Source organism: Podospora anserina, chromosome 6 (genome assembly GCF_000226545.1).
Source record: "Podospora anserina S mat+ genomic DNA chromosome 6, supercontig 4".
Taxonomy (NCBI): domain Eukaryota; kingdom Fungi; phylum Ascomycota; class Sordariomycetes; order Sordariales; family Podosporaceae; genus Podospora; species Podospora anserina.
The window spans coordinates 471,674-488,536 of NW_003613579.1; the positions used below are offsets into that span (position 1 = coordinate 471,674).

At 50.2% G+C, this 16,863-nt stretch overlaps 5 protein-coding genes across 5 annotated transcripts; 3 read left to right on the forward strand and 2 right to left on the reverse strand.

Moving 5' to 3' along the window:
- Positions 1-5,242: 5,242 nt before the first annotated feature.
- Positions 5,243-6,823, forward strand: PODANS_6_9620 (uncharacterized protein; the record flags this gene model as incomplete). Its single annotated transcript, XM_003437328.1, has 3 exons — positions 5,243-6,096; positions 6,266-6,508; positions 6,580-6,823. The coding sequence occupies 3 exons, from the start codon at positions 5,243-5,245 to the stop codon at positions 6,821-6,823; spliced, it is 1,341 nt and encodes a 446-aa protein (XP_003437376.1).
- Positions 6,824-7,453: 630 nt separating this feature from the next.
- PODANS_6_9630 (uncharacterized protein) lies at positions 7,454-8,288 on the forward strand (the record flags this gene model as incomplete). The annotated part of the gene is made up of 2 exons (XM_003437329.1): positions 7,454-7,668; positions 7,742-8,288. Coding segments are annotated over 2 exons (762 nt in total), but the record flags the coding sequence as incomplete, so codon positions are not given.
- Positions 8,289-9,561: 1,273 nt separating this feature from the next.
- PODANS_6_9640 (uncharacterized protein) lies at positions 9,562-11,691 on the forward strand (the record flags this gene model as incomplete). The annotated part of the gene is made up of 5 exons (XM_003437330.1): positions 9,562-9,701; positions 9,755-10,159; positions 10,205-10,243; positions 10,348-11,118; positions 11,292-11,691. The coding sequence occupies 5 exons, from the start codon at positions 9,562-9,564 to the stop codon at positions 11,689-11,691; spliced, it is 1,755 nt and encodes a 584-aa protein (XP_003437378.1).
- A 476-nt stretch (positions 11,692-12,167) lies between these two features.
- Positions 12,168-14,238, reverse strand: PODANS_6_9650 (uncharacterized protein; the record flags this gene model as incomplete). Its single annotated transcript, XM_003437331.1, has 2 exons — positions 12,168-13,674; positions 13,727-14,238. The coding sequence occupies 2 exons, from the start codon at positions 14,236-14,238 to the stop codon at positions 12,168-12,170; spliced, it is 2,019 nt and encodes a 672-aa protein (XP_003437379.1).
- A 1,254-nt stretch (positions 14,239-15,492) lies between these two features.
- PODANS_6_9660 (uncharacterized protein) lies at positions 15,493-16,423 on the reverse strand (the record flags this gene model as incomplete). The annotated part of the gene is made up of 2 exons (XM_003437332.1): positions 15,493-15,763; positions 15,828-16,423. 2 exons carry the CDS (start codon positions 16,421-16,423, stop codon positions 15,493-15,495), a joined length of 867 nt encoding a protein of 288 aa, XP_003437380.1.
- Between the last annotated feature and the right edge of the window lie 440 nt (positions 16,424-16,863).

Genomic DNA, 16,863 nt, shown 5'->3' on the forward strand with positions numbered 1-16,863 from the left:
ACAGTTCCATGACCTTATCACGGGGTTACAGCAACAAAGCTTGAGTGGCTGTCCTTTAGAGGATATTGGGAACTTCCTCGTCAACATTCTGCACCTGGCTTCAGAATTGGCTCGGTCCGTTGTCAAAAGTCAGCACCTCCGCGACTTCACCACGGACCTGGCTCCATTCCTTGCAAGAGAGCCCGGTCTCCGCAGTACTAAATATCTGGATGGCAAACATGAGGCTTTAAAGTCAGCATTGTGCCCCCTTTTTCCTTACCGATAATATCTTGCACTTTTCAATAATACGAGACGTGCTCGTTGACTCACAAAACTGCACTTGGTAGAAAGATCAGTGGTCAGGTTCGCGAGCTGTCAAAAACGGCTGTTGGTATCTGGAAAAATTCACCAAGTATCCCGTCATCCTTGCACGCTTACCTCCGACCACCCCTTCCGACACCCACACCTACAGGCTTGAGGCCCGAATCGTCCTTGTCGCAGTCCACATCCCTTCCTTTTCGTGACAACACCTCCACACCTGTAGGGTCGAGCTTCACAGATTCTTCAATGGCAACGCCATACGCTGCCGCGAGCTGGGACAGCCCGAGTGTCGAGTCCAGCACTGTACAACAGGAAAGCAACATGGGAGGAGATGAATACGACGACAACATAGAATACGCCGTGGTAACCTCTTTGGAGGAGATCAATAGCCGTGGGCGAGGGGTTGGGCCTTACATATGCTCACACAGAGAGAACTGTAACAAGGGTGGTGTGGACTCAAATGGACGAATGAGAGTATTCAAAAGAAACTCTGACATCAAGTGAGTGGCCTCTTTCAGACAAAACGTTTCACCAATACACTCTGGAATCTGATCTTGATCACGAAGAGCACATCTGGAGAAACATGAGAAAAGGTTCAAGTGTGACCTGCCTGGTTGTCCCAAGCCTGAGAAAGGTTTTGCGCGCGCAGACCAACTGGAAAGGCACAAGCAGAAGGTGGCTCACGGATTGTATAGGGATAGATAGAAATGGCAAGGGACCGGAGTCAGGTTCTTGGGGTGGCAAAAACCATGTGACGGCAAGCACAATGGCATAACGTGAGAAAATATGAGAGAACGCCAAAACATGGAGTGAAAAGAAATTGTACAATGTTTTGGGATTTTATTTTGCGGTAGTTGCGTATTCAAAGTCAAAGATTGTTTGTCGAGTACCCGTAGGTAATGAATACGAATGAGACTCATAAGGGCGCGATCTTTTGGCCTTCAAAATGGGCCTTCTGAACGCTTTTCTGAACTGACTTTCAAGGCCAGGCCATGGCCGGGTCTGAACGTATTTCTGAAAGCCTTACTAAGCAATTAATCCACTAATTTAGAAGCCTATTTTAGAGCCGTGATCTATGACATGGTGGCTAGTGGTGGTGGCTGAAGTGTAAATAAGGCCCTGTACTGGGTGCCCCGGGCGCTGTGGTAAATGTGGGTGTTTTGGAAAGGCAATTTGGAGACCTTATCTGAATAGATTCATAGCGAAAATGGTCTAAGTATATGTAGACTAATGTGGATATTTTCTAGGGATTTGGTTAGCTAGAGCCTAAAATGTACGAGCGGTTTTTTGAAGAATAACTTTCAGGTAAATTTAGCTGTTGAACTGTTTTATGGACAAAAGATTATATCTCTGACTGGTTCAGAATGAATGGACTTAGAAAGACTTTTTGGCCAGAAGATCGCGCCCTAAGTTGCAATATCCTAAAGATAAGGTACGGTACCGCCTTTGAAGACGCCCTACCTGGGTAGTTCACTATGAAGTGAGTCGGCGAAAGACATTATAGAGACTATAGCGCCCGATAATTGAAATTGATGATTAATGCGTGTTGTTGAAAGTAAACTAAATATGGGTATATATTGAAGGTTTTCTCGAGGTAGTGGCCAGATTTCTCCAAGCAGCTCACAAGAATGGCGGTTGCGCATAATCCAACGTCCTACTAAGAGATATATGTAAACTAAGGAAATGGTAAACGAAGGACAAATTTTACCCCCTATGACACAATATCTAGTTGGGGAGGTTTGAAGCTCCCCTGATCTCGTTGATAGCTCGGTCAGGCAATCCCAATAACTTTGCCTCCAGCTCGCCCAACTCAGCCTCCTCAACTCTCATGGCCCTATTCTCTTGGATGTTGGCACTATTTGTGTCTGCTGAGTTGTTCCGTCTCTCCCAATATGGCCTCTGCCCATCAAGAGGAGCCATCAACCTGTACCCCGGCACGGCTTCTTCAGGCATATTGTTGCGGAGCCGAGCGCCGCAATGGATCCAGACATTCAATGATGCTACTGAGCGGTTGACCTGCTGGTGTCCTGGATTGCGACATTTCCTCCCCATTACTGCGTGCAAGAATGTGCGAGTGTGTCTGATGGATGCTTCAGCCCACCGGGGTGGGTTTGGGTGAGGTTGGCTATAGTTGGGAAACCGGTTGCTCAGCTTATTCTCATCAAATCTGACACCAAGATGTGTGTTGAGCTGTCCAATCATCCATGCCAAGGGGGCGAGTACCAGCCCTTCGACTTCATCGATCCACCCCAAGTCGCTGTGGTTTCCGGGGAAATAAACTTGGTGCACATCATGCCCCAGCATCAATGTTGGCATGTAGGGCGCACGGGTTTCGTGCAAAGAAAGGGCATGGAAGGGAAAACGGACATCTCAAAGCACATGAAAGTTAGCGTGTGCAGTTCGGCGACAATAATTGACTGGACTCACTATCTGCCACTTCAGACACAAGGTCATTGGTATTCTGTTGCTTTCCGAGCTTGCAAAGAAATTTGAGTGGCTTTGCCAATCCTGTGACAGGCCAACCAAGAGAACCGACGGTGTCGAAACAGCATAAGGCATCGATGCTGACATTATAGCCTAAACCATGGAATATGTGAATAGTTGAGGTTACATCTTCATTGGCCCCACAAGGTTTTACTTACATCCATATCGTTGCCTGACCTTTCCTACATAGACTCGTTCAGAATCACATAGGCTGCCCTTTTTGCATGCTTTGTACACCTTCTTGTGAAATCGCTCGTCAGGCTTTTCAGGCAAACCAACAATGTCAATGAGCTTGGCAAGGTACCGCGCGGCCCAAGCACCTAGCAGAGAGAAGTTAGCTTCATCGGAACCGATGCTGGATTAGATTAACCTAGAATTACCACGAGAGTATCCTATTAAGATAATTCTATCACCTGTTCGGTAATGTTTGGATAGGCTTCCTGTGAAAACAGACATCGCCGGTCAGCAACTCACACCATGGTCATCGGCAAAACAGGATGATCTTACGATATGCGTAAAGAACATTCTTCAAAGTTCCATGACCACTAACCCCTACAGCGATGCATGGTTAGAGAACGTCTTTGTACTCATGTGACAGATAATTGACACGTGAGACTTACCTCCTTTCATCTTGGTGGAGATGCTTCCATCAGAGCCAACACCATTCAGCAACACTTCGTAAACATTCTCCTCCTCCGAAATAAGATCCACAAGTTCGGACACTACAGTTTTACGACCAGACCGTATGCCACCTGCCCATGTTCCTGAATTCCTTGTGTCAGAGTCCAGCTCGATAAATTCGACAAAAACATAATGTATACTCACCGTTGAATGAGGCTATCCATAGGCGTGGAGGTCGCTGCCTGGTCTGGGTTGTCTGGTATCCCTGTTGTACTGTGGACATGACGACGAATTTTTGGAGTATCTGGGCTGGAAGGGAAGGTCTCGGGGTGACCACGTATGGTATTTGGAATCGTCTAGTTGTCACGTCTCGAAAATGTGGTGTATAAGATGTTGCCGGGCAAAGGGTACGATGGTGATAATAATCTGGGAACTGAAACTTCAGAAAGATAGATGCACTTGAAAATAAAAGACAGAAAAATATGATAAGATGGAGTTGGAGCTGCGAAATCTTATAACGGCACGCGAAGCGTTCATAGTGCTGCATTTTGGGTCATTGGGCACTGACAAAATGGAGAATATAGGCAAGCTTCCAAAATTATCTACACCAGTTTCCTCCTCTTGCTGAGCTGGCCAGCATGACCACAGGTTTAACGGCCTGCATGTGTCGAGGTAATGTGCTGTAGCAGACCTCGAGTCGTGATAAACGAGCGCCATATCAGCGCTCTGGGAAGGCAGGTCTCACATCTGATAGGTACAATGTGATGTTCTCTCTTTTCCCTCAATCTCGACCCAATGGGATGGCTCAGCCTTACTGTTTCTGTGTCGCTAGGTAGCAGTCTGTGTGGAGTAATGGGTAAGGTCTCCAACCAGTTTTTCACAGCTCAGAGATGGGAGTTGACCTCGGTCAAGGATTTCCCTGATGGTCCCTGATTGGATAAAGCTCCCCGCAAGTTCTCTCTTTTGCCCCTTTTGTGCAACCAATGTTCAAGCATAACGCGCTGTTGGCCAAAGCTCAGTGCCCCGCTTGTCTTCTCTCTTTTCCCCAAACTACGGGGATCGATGATGCCTGCCCACGTGCTATTGCACAATTTTTGGTAGCCACTGTTGGAGGTAGCACGGCCCAGAATAAGGAGCCCTGTTTCATCGCTAGAAACCATGAACCCGTAGATGTTAACTTTCGCAAATTGCCAGTTGGAGGATGGAAATACCAGCCACAACAAAGGTTCACGCAGAATCACGACGATCTCGCCGAGAATTTTTGGACAATAGCTTCATCGCTGACACATGGAAAACCCCTCGAAGAGTGAAGCGTTCACTCTTTATAGGTACCTGCTGGGGGATGTTGAGTCTAAAGTTCACCTGTATAAGGGGTTATCATACACCTGAGGCCAGCCGAATACCATACATCATCTCCGACCAGCCTTAGAGTATTCGAGAAGAGGATGCGGTTGCTTCTGAGAACGAACGTAGATGACAGAGTTGGGCATCGTCAAACCCCTGAAAATGCCAAGCCGGGACTCAGGGTTTTTTCACAGCCTGGGGAACGCTTGGCATTGCAACGTGTGAAACCCTCCTCAAGGCGGCCAGTCAAACGTCGGCTCCAGAAATGAGAAAAGAGAAAAGAGAGAAAAGAGAGAAAAGAGGGAAGAGAAAAGAGAGAAGAGAGAACTCCAGGGCTACAAGCTATAAGCGAAAAGTCCCCATTTGATCCTGCTCGGGATGCATACCTTACCCACCTCAGTCGATTCCGCCGATATCTGGTTTTCTCTTTCTACTCTTGTGGAGTTCTCTCCTTTTTAGCAGGTGCCACTTCTGGCCAGACCCGGTCGTTATTATGGGCATTTTTCAGAGCAAAGTGGTCCGCCATGGGAAGTCATATATCATCGTGGGAGCAGGTGCCTTTGGAGCATCAACAGCACTGCACCTCATTCGGAAGTATCCCTCGGCCAAAATCTACCTTGTAGATCGAAAACCTTACCCTCCCGAACGGGCCGCATCTTGGGACTGGAACAAAGTGATCCGCGCAGACTACACTACACGCGTGTATATGAACCTTGCACTGGAGGCCTTGGAGAAGTGGACAGAGGACAAACTATATCGGGAATTCTATCACCAAAGTGGGCTTGCCTGGGTCGCCGATTCCGAGTTTTACCAGTCCATTATCAACAATTACCGTCAGTTTCCTGGTTCGAAACATCAGGTACAACTCCTGAGCACCCAGGATGTCCGCAATCTCTGGGGAGGGATTCACGCCGATGCTGTGTACCAGGATGTCAAGGAAGTCTTTTACAACAAGACAGGGGGGTGGGCTGAGGCTGCGAATGCACTTCGGAAGGTTATCGACACAGCCGTTCGTGAAGGTGTCAAATACGTCGAGGCTGATGTCAAGAAAGTTCTTCTCGACAAGGACGGGTCTGCAATTGGCGTGATCACCGAAGAAGGGAGAGCCATACATGCATCACACACTGTTCTAGCCACCGGCGCCATGACCGCAAACATTCTCGCCGATAGCGCACCAACGGAGCCAAAACTTCAATTGGGAAGCCGGATGACAGCAGCTGCGATCTGTTCCGCAATGGTAAAGCTGGACGAAAGAGAAGCCAGTCTCTTCAAGACAGGTCCGGTGTTCGCAAATGATCTGGACACTGTCATAGGTATGACAGCCATTGAGCAGCCCGTTTCTACTTCGTAACAGCATGTCTACTATTACCTGTACAACTTCTGGAGCATTACAATGGGTATAATCTCTATCCCCTTCATAATTCCTAATACTGGTCTTTTGATCTCTTAAATCATTTCATCAATATCGTTACGCTTCTCAGACTAACACAGTCCAACACCAAATGACAGGAGGTAGTTTGCCACCAAACTCCGACAATCAGCTTAAGGTGTACAGGGATGAAAGCTTCAGGAATACAGTTCTCCATGAGGCATCTGGGCAAGAGATATCAGTGCCGCCAAGCAAGCCTAGCTACGACCAATGGGATTTGTCACCAGGGATGAAGAAAGAGGTCAGGTCAAGCTTTGAGGGCATCTTTGGGGAAAAGGCTAAGGACTGGGAGCTTTTCAATTATCGAATCTGCTGGTACGTTGAAACTTGGTAGGTACTAGGTACCTACCTACTTAGGCATCGCGCACCATCCATTGAAAACTAACACGCATTATTACTAGGGATGCCGTCACACCGACCCAAGACCCAATCATCTGTGAGCACCCTCATGCAAAGCAGCTGTTTCTGGTAACAGGTGGTTCATTTCACGGTTACAAGTTTCTCCCGATTATCGGAAAATACGTTGTCGAGATGCTTGACGGAACCCTCAAACCTGAACTAGCCAAAATTTGGGCTTGGGACAAGGAGAACAATGGGGAGGCCCATGAAGGCATGTTTCCAACGCGGGAGATGGCAGATGTTTGAACTTGGGGCCGCAGAACTCGGTTCTCGGTTTCCTTGCGCCGCAATACTTCCATGGACGGCACTTTCGTTTGAATCAGCGTCACCGGCAAGGCCATGCGGCTCTGTTCGAGTTGCGGGATTTTCTTTTTGGCGGTGGTCGTTCAGGATGCACATGAGGTGTGGGGTGCATGACATCGTTTCTGCACTTTCAAGCACCCTCCGTTTTTTACGCTATCCGGGTCCAATAGGGGTCTTCACTGCGTAACAAGTTATGTTTTAGGAGGGCCAAAACGAGGGGAAATTAGTCAGAGCCTTGCTCAAGCCCTTTCCGCTATTCGCCAGCAAAACGAATGGCAGTCCAGCGAGAGCCTTATCCCAAAAGGGGAAGGGGCAAGCTGAGTATGGGGTAATCTTTGACTATCTATATAGTTATCATTTCCTGCCTAGCTTGCCTATATCAACTCCCTGTTATTTGAATATTGGCCTAAGATTTTCACCTACCTTACCTTACCAACGCAGACTGGTTGGAGGACGGGAACCCAGAACCCAAAACAAGACAAAGCTTGCTGCAAATGGCTCCCAGTATATTCCTGTATAGTTTCACCACGGTGTTGTACTATCCGGTATTTTCAAGCTGACACTTATTGTTTCGCCAGAACTGGAGGAACAGGATACATTGGTGGTTCTGTGTTGGCTGCTCTCGTCAAACAACACCCAGAATATGATATCACGGTGCTCTTGCGCAATGTTCCGGATACCTTCACCTCCCAATACCCCAACGTGAAGATTGTCCGAGGAGATTTTGATGATACAGCACTCATTGCTGATACTGCATCCAAGGCAGATATTGTCATTCGTATGTGCTGGTCACCCCTTTGTTACAACCCATGAGTCGTGTTGACGATACTGAATTACGCACGCAACAGACAACGGGAACAGTAAACATGAGCCCTCCATCCAAGCACACATTGATGGTCTGCTTCGGAATGGCACCCCTTCTTCTCCTCGTTTCCTCATCCGTCTTGGCGGTACAGGCGCCATCGCCGACTGGGCAGACTCGTCCTACTACGGCGAGAAGAACCCAAGGGTTTGGAATGACATTCACGATATCGAGCAGCTGACGTCCCTACCGGACACAGCGTTGCATCGGAACATCGAGAAAATTGTCCAAAAGGCAGCAGTGGATCACGGCGATCGTCTCAAGTGTGCAATCATCTGCTCTTGTGGAGTGTATGGACCTGGAAAGGGACCCGGAAGGGCACAGAGCCAATTGGTGCCTCTGTTCTGTGATGAGATCATCAACAACACCAAGCGTGCGTTTTACACTCAGTCCGGAGGAAACGCTCGAAGCTGGGTGCACATCGATGATCTTGTGGCGGTTTACATAAAACTGGTCGAGGCAGCCGCAGCTGGCGGGGGAAATGCTGACTGGGGTCTTCACGTACGTACAGATCAATATGATACCTATGATGAGAAGAAACACTGACACGTTGTTCTGGTAGGGATATTACTTCACAGCCACGCAGGAAGTCTCCCAGCTCGACTTCGCCACTGCCATTGGCCGTATTCTCAAGAAGCACGGTGTTATTGAATATGAGGAGCCTGTGCAGCTGCCTCTAGATGACATCTGGAAGACTGCACAAAAGTCTAAATGGCGCTACACAGGGATCTACGCATTTGCTTGCAACACACGGACAGTCAGCGAAAGAGCACGAAAGGTCCTCGGTTACGAGCCAAAAGCCCCGAGTCTTTTTGACTGCCTTGAAGAGGACGTCTTGGCCGCGGTGAGAAGAGGAGCATGAACAACGGGCCTTTTCATTGGAACTTCTTTGGCTTTTTATTTACTCTGCAAGTGGATCATCTTGGCTCTGTGGGGAGGATTGGTGCAAGGCGTATCCAGGGGCTCGGGGGCTTAGGGGCAAAGCCCCACTTTGGCTGCTTCAAGTCAATCTAATCTGACTTTGTTCTTGAGATAGGTTCGCCGTACGATACAACCTGGATATTAGCTTGATGAGATTTTGAATAGGCTGTGTTGTTTGACTCTCTGACATATCTACATACCTGGTTCATGCCAGTAAGAGGTGAAAGGCTCGACATGTCACTCGACCTAGAAACGTGTCGCCTCCCATTTCAGCAGATAGAACATAACAACATCAGACCCCAGGGTACGCAGTTTTTTCTTCTTCCACGTTATAGTTCTCAGCTCCACAGCTGAGCAACCTTCATGGTTCATTCAACCAGTGCCGGATAATTGCAAGATTGGTGGAATTTGGCCCTGTCCGGTCGTCCAGATACGCACCTCGGCAACGGCACCCCCGGTGGCGGAGATAATTGAGCCCAGATACTTACCACACCACCGTGTCGGTACTTGCATGCAAAGATTCGCCCAGCTAGGTGATCGCTATCGAGTTTTCTCGGCAATCGAACAGCTTTTGTATCCTAAATGTAGATCGGATGTTGTCGACTCGATTGTCGGGTTTCACCCTTGAGATAAATTGGTAAACCAGTCGGAGATCCACAACCCACCTCGGAATGTTACCGTGAGATTTCTCCGCCGGGTCTTGACCTCATCCAGAAGCACTATACCGTTCTGATAGAACAGAACCAGACTATCATGAGGCGACGCACTATAGGGCGGGTAAATGCATCCATCATAACGACCGAAAACCCCCCTTTCTGTCATTGATAGTTGTCCTGTTTCTACAAATCTGGCCTAACTCTCAGCTTGAGTTTAGCTTCATTCAGAACGGCTCGCAAAAATGAGAATCTCTGTGTTGGCGGCTTTATTCTCCGGGGTGCTGGCTGCTGCCTCGCCAACACTTGACAGACGACGACAGCCTCTAACAAATGCAAACTCAACCGATCTAGCAAACATCGGCTTTGCAACTCAGAATGGAGGGTGAGTGTTCTCTTCTGTCTCTATCTTCTTGAACAGCCTTTGACGCCACTCAGGACAACCGGTGGCCTCGGTGCCAATGCGACAACCGTTACTACCCTTGCCGAGCTCAGTGCCGCCGTCTCGGAAACCAACCCACTGCCCGCCATAGTCTTCATTAAAGGAGCCATCACTGGTGCCACAAAGGTCAGAGTGGGGAGTAACAAAAGCATCATCGGCCTCCCTGGGTCATCCCTCAGGGGAATCGGCTTCATAATACGCCACCAAAAGAACGTCATCATCCGGAATCTTGTCTCGTCTCACGTCGTTGCCTCATTAGCTGAGGATGCCGTGAAGATTGACAGCAGCACCAACATATGGATTGATCACTGCGAGTTCTCCTCCGCTCTCGTTGCAGATAAAGACTATTATGATGGTCTTGTGGACGCCTCTCATGGTTCAGACTTCATCACGGTTTCCCAGTGAGCTCAACTTCCTTCATAAGATCGCAAGTAAAGCTAACCTAGAAAAGCACCTACTTCCACGACCATTGGAAGACGACTCTCGTAGGCCATTCCGACTCCAACGCCGCCCAAGACACCGGCAAACTTCGCATCACCTACGCCAACAACTACTTCCGCAATATCAACTCCCGCGCCCCCCTCATCAGATTTGGCACAGCCCACATCTTCAACAATCTCTACGAAAGTGTTGGCAGCGCAATCAACACCCGCATGTCCGCCCAGGTCCTGGTTGAGTCCAATTACTTTCTGAATGTGACCACAGCAGTGACAAGCAAAGATTCGAAAGAAGTCGGATATGCAAGGTTGGAGGATAATGTCTTTGGGAGGGCAGCCAGTAACGCGCCGGTGGGGAGCTTGACCAAACAGACGATTCCGTACGCGTATACTCTCTTGGGAAGTGGAAAGGTGCAAGGGGCAGTGCCCTTACAGGCGGGGGCGAGACTGAATGTTACCGTGCCGGTGCCTGTACAGCCAGAGCCAACAACGACTTCTTCGTCGACAACCACATCGCAGACAAGCATGTCCACTACAACAACTTTAGTGACCACCACGTCTGCTCCAATTACAACCACGTCGGTCATAAGCACCCCGAGTACGACTACATCGATTACTAGCATCATGGTCACTACCACCTTAGTCGAGTCGCCAACCACAGTCGAGCCAACAGTAGAGCCTACAACTACTGAGCCCACAACAACCACTGAGCCAACCACTACCTCTGACCCAACCTCAGCAACTGAGCTGACTACTACCTCTGAGCCGACCCCAACAATGGAATCTCCCACTGAAGCCCCAACTACAGCAGAGCCTACAACAACAGCAGAACTGACAACAATGACCACAAACCCAGAGCCAACCGAGTCCACCGACCCGGACACCTCCCAACCAACCGAGACACCCAACCCCACCACACCATAGTCAGTTCACTAGACAGTCATATCATCCAGCAATCAAGCAAATCACTCAAGTCAAAGCAGATATATTTTGCCATGAATAGTCACAACCATAGATAGCTCCCCCTGCCAACCCCCCAGAGAGCCGTGACTACTACCCCTGCCACTCCAACCCATTTTCAAACCCACTTAAACAGTAACAGGCGTGCAGCCTCTAGGAGCAAAGCAGACAAAGCCAGGGGAGGCGCAGCAACGAGCATAAGAGGTGCCCTGGGCAAAGGTGAGGCCGTTGCAGAGCTAGGTATCCACTTTGTCAGCTTATTCCTGTCAGATATAGAAACACGTGAAAAAACAACGTACGGTGCCTCCGTTGCCCAAAGTCCCACCAACAGACCGGCAGCAGGTGGCCGTGTCAGGAGGGGGGGAGGGCTCGCCGCTGCCGGAGGAGCAGCCGCAGTCGTAGACGCAGGTCTGGCGCGCGTCGATCTCGCTGTCGGGCTGGGGAGCCGCCGAGACGAGGGCCGTGAGGGCGAGGATGAGGGTGGTGGTGAACTTCATCTTGAAGGTTTGTTCTCGTCGAAAGTGTTGTTTGAATAGTGCTTGAGAGGCTGATGATGAAAGAACTCCAAGTGAAGACGTGATCAGGCCTTTTATACTTTTCTCGAGCGTGATCGTGCCCCGCGGGAATAGAAACAACAACTTCCACCGCGCCCATTGCCATCCCCTGTCACCTCGCACTCTGAGGCTCTATAGGATCTCGGACCCAAACATCCATCTTCACGATGACGACCGTATATTGCTTCCCTCGCCAATAGGACTGGTTCCGCTCTTGTAGATGCCTGTGCAGTTAGCATTAGCGCTCATGCTATCCCTCTTCTGTCTCATAGTCTCTGGGTGGTGCAACCATAGTCAAGTCTCATGATACAACTTTGTCAGCGGGAAACATGCTCTCACCGAGAACAACAACCAAGAAATGCAACATCAGTTGTATTGGTCTCAAAACAAGACCAAAATGTCCGAAGCATCCGGTGCTAACACAAGACAATCTAGTTAGACCCCTTCTTCAGCTCCAATCACTGCTTCCTGCAGACCCTCCCATCACCATCAAGCTCCCAGTCCTCACTACCCACAGCAGTCAAAGCGTAAAACACCCCCGTAGGATCCCACGTATCCTTCACATTCCTCAACTTCTTGTAATTCTCCAACCCATAAAACTGCTCCTGCCAATCCTCCTGCTCAAAGTTGGCCTCATTGAGATAACACCCACCCCCCGGCGTAGCGGCATCAAGAGCAGGCTGCACCACCTCGGTCAAGGCCTTCTGCATCTTCATCATCTCCGCCCTGTCAATCGAGTAGTCCCACTTCCCCACAACAAGACAGAAAGCCATCGCATTCCTCCAAGCAGGATTCACAGAAGAAACCACCCCCTCCCTCAACCCAACCTTTGCACTCGACGCAACACACCCAAAAGTGAACCCCTTCTCCTGGATAGCCATCCTCATCGTCGCAGTCAGATTCTTCCCCATCTCCTCATCCGACACCACCGCCCTGGGCAACAACCTCCCCCCCGTCACCTGCGAGACCGGATACCAGCCATACGGAATCGGCCCAAACGAAGCATTGTAATGCTCCAAAAACGTCTCCGACACCTTGGCCGAATACTCGTACTTCACCCCCCTCGCCGTCAAGTCATCCGTAAAAGGCTTCATCGCCGTGTCCACACACTCCGTCGTGTCACAGTCAGGAACAGTAACGCTATACGTCGTCAACGCGGGGACCTTCCTGTCAGGCCAGGCATAAATCAGATAGACCAGACTGTTCCCCGCGTCAACAAACGGAATGGTCAAGTTCTGCAGTGAGCCGACAGCATCCCAAAAGGCGTTGACATCTTCTTTCTTGTCTGACGCGGCGGCAAAGGTAAAGTTGTTCGCACCGCCGACTTTTCTGTCCTCGAATAGGCGGGTGGTCATGCTGATGACAACACCGAACGTCCCGCCGCCGCCACCAGAAAGAGCAAAATACAGGTCTTGGTTTTCCTTCGGAGTGGCGGTGACAAGAGTGCCATTTGCTGTCACAACCTCCCACTCGAGGACGTTGTCAGCCGAAAGGCCATACTTGCTTGTGAGAATAGAGTGCCCTCCTCCCTGGGTATACCCTCCGGCCAAACCAACGGTGGGGCACGAGCCAGAGAGCGTGAGGTAGCCGGATTCCTTGAGGGAATCCAAAACATCAAAGCCTTGCACGCCAGCCCCGATCTTGACGGCGGGGCCGTTGTAGTCGTCACTGCTGTAGTCCTCGATAATAGAGATGTTCTTGAGGTTGTGGGTCCAAAAGGAGAGGGCACCCTTGCCGGTGGACTTGCCGAGGTAATCGTGGCCTGTGTTCTTGATCACGACGCGGAGGTTGTGCTGGGTTGCAAAGGCGAGGCCGGCCTTGACGTCGTCGGCAGCGGTGTCGGTGGTGAGGTTGACAGCGTAGCTGACGTAGTTGCCGAGCTCACACTCTTGATCTACGGAGGTGAAAGGGTCACAAGTGGCGTTTTGGAAGATGGGCGCGTTGAACTCGACTGGTTCGACGAAGCTGTGTGTTGTGTTTAGTGGCTAACCCAACACAAATAGGGGGGTCAGCTTACTGAGTCTCGGGCCTATCCCAGCCTTCCCTCGCCTCGCCGCATCTCGTCTCATTGTAGATGTTGAAAGGCCCGTTGTGGCACACGGCAGCCAAGGGAACCGAGGCAATCAAGCGGCCACCAAGCGTCTCGTTCAGGGCTGACCAGTCACCGTCTCCTGGCCATGTGCTATCACCAGGGATTAACTTGCAGCTGCTGGTGCCATTAAGACTATGCCCGGTGCCGTTCCAATTATGCCCGGGAGCGAGTGGGGTGAGTAACGACAACGCAGTCGTGGTGTAAAGTTGGTGGTTGACCATCTCGAAAGGACGTTGCTCTACAAGAAGAGGCTCGTCAAGATCTGGCTCGATTGTACTGACGTTCGCTAATATTCCACCGGCGAGGAGAAGGATAGCGAGGAGTAGATTCGAAGTGAAACAGGAGGAACTCGCCCTGATATAACCATTACAGCCCTTGGGAGCCGTCCTCCATGAAGTCATGAGCAGATTCGACATTAAAAATCCAGGAACGCTCATTGCTCGTCTCTACGGCCGCAATATCTCGTCATTCGACTTTTTTCACTTCCAGGTGTGCGTGAACAATCGGGGATTGCTCCCCTTCCCCGCCAAATTATTCCGACATCTGCACAGCAACTCCATCGTTGGCGGAGTTTACGGGCATATTCTGACCCGGGGGTTCGTTGGTGTTGCTGTGCATCGAGGGGGTGACAAGGGACAAAGATTGATGGGTTACACACCTACACCAGAGCGGGAAGAGCACTTGCTGTGCTGAGCCACGATGCAGGTCCAATGGTCGGCTCGGGCGGGTCGATGCTGCGCGGGAATGCCTGCCATTGGGTATCGGAGCAGATTTACGCCCGCAGCGTTGCACACGGCTTCTTACGTGCAGAAGAATGGAGCTTTTTCATCCCAACGAGGGAGTCCTTCGGGTTGGGGTTGGGAAGCCTCGACCTCGGGAGAGGTTCGCTCTGGACGTGATGAGTCAGGTAGTTCGGTCCTCGTGCCCAGCTTTGGTTGTTTGTTACGGCAATTGCGAGAGATCGGTGGTGGCTCAGTCATGCCATTTTTTTGTGAACAGTCCGAGTAGTTCGAGGTGGCTGGTAAGTATGTTTGCGATGAAGGAGGGGTGCATGCCGCTCGATGTCGAGGTATGTCAGCAACAATGCGACATCAGGCGGGATCTTTGCACATCAATTACCAGGAGCAGCAACCCAGTATGCCTTGGTCGGATCAGCTATCTAGAGCTGCTCGCAACGGTGCTATGTCAACGCCGCCTGGTGTTGTTGTCCAAAGCATCGCATCGAGGGACTGGAATCTCCTGTTGTGTGAAGACCGACGGGGAAAAAGAGCGGAATATCGACTTAGCCATCTCATGCTCGGACTGAGATTTATTCCAGGTTAGTAGATTCTCACAGAGTCAGACAATTCGGTAACAATAGGTCGTTATTCATTACACTACATCAACGTAGCACATAGGTAGAAAACATAGCGTCTCAAAATTTCCTTTCTTTCCCCCAGCCTCCAAGGCGAAGGTGCCGTACAGCAATGAACATCGTGTCTGGAGAACAAACTGCGCCCTCCGCCTCGATGAGGGCGCAGCCTGTTCGAGACTCACTATGCTCCCTTCAAAACCTCGAAATAGTCCCAGAAAACTGCAGTTCTCTCTTTGTCCCTTCTTGTCAAACATCTTCTGCGAAAATAGAACCGAAACAAAAAAATATCAAAAGAGACAGTCGTGTACGTGTCAAAGAAAACTGGGAATGTTGGCGGCTACTTCTTCCCCCCGCGAACTGCTTTGGTGTTTCCATCATGGTCCTTGTGCTTTCTTCGGATATGGCGCAAAGCATGATCTGGCCTCGAGACAGCAAATGTTTGAGAGCACCCTGATACTGGGCAAGGGAATAGAGCGATCGAGATCCCAAACTCGTGAGCTCTGTCTTTGTGGCGGGACGCAATGTGCTTTTTTACATCTGATCGGTATTGATGGCCCTTTTGGCAAATTGGACACTTTTCAGGCTTCTCGAGCTGTCGGATCTGGCGCCTGTTACAATCTAGTTAGTCTTTGCACAGTTCAAGAAGATCATTAAAGGGGAAATTCTGCTCACGCCGGGATGAAGGAAGGGTCACGTCGTCGACGGGAGTTGCGAGGCCTAGTAGACGTTTGTGGGGGGCTAGGAAACGCCGTGGTGGGATTCACCCTTGGATTTTCTGCAACTTGAACTGTGCGGTCTCCTTGACCATTTGCTAACTCAAAGGACTCACAGTGCTGTAGTGGAGCCAAGGGTCTCGGAGTAAATGGCAAGAAGGACGGCGGCGTTGACATGGTCATCGACATCTGGCTCGGTGACAAAGACGAGACATCTGATGTAATGGACGGACAGGCGATCGAGTCTGTGTAGGCAGAAGCCGTCCATACAGAATGTGAACTTTCCATGCCGATCTGCGCCAGACACATGCTGAAGTCGAAATCGGGGAAAGAACCCAGATTAGGCGACAAAAAATTGAAATCGATAAGAGTAGGGTCGCCGCCATCCCACTGGCTGCTTTGTTCGGGTTGTTGGTGAATGGCTCCTTCTGACTGTGGCAGCAAGGGGACGCCAGTGTCGAGGGATGCACCAAAAGTAGGAAAGTCCAGGGGAACAAGATATGGATCTTCCCAAAGCCACGGTAGGGGGTCTGTATTGTCGTGTAGGGTCTCCATATTGATATTGGACCAAGGGTGGACATGTACAGCACGATCTGCCCTTGCAGGCCAGAAGGCCGGTGGTTGTGACTTGGTATATGCGGTTAAAGCTTTCTTTTAAAGAGTTGTATTCGTTCGTTTTCGCGTTCCGAAGTTTGCGGATTGCGACCGGTACCTTTTAGCGACGTGCTCCAGGTCCGTACAATCTGGGACATCGCAATGCAGGGTGGAAGAAAATCAGAGGCGGTTGAATTTCTTCGACTCTTCCCACAACATCAGTCCCTGATGTCGTCAAAGTCCAAAGGAGCCGAGCACGTACCTGCATTGTGAAGAAGAACAGTGTATCATCCAACACCGTCTTCCCTCTGGCCCTGTCGAGAAAGAAAAATACAGTAGCTCCAGAACCTCCTCGCAGACCATGTCGGCTCTTGGATCCCCACCTCAGCATACAACGTGCC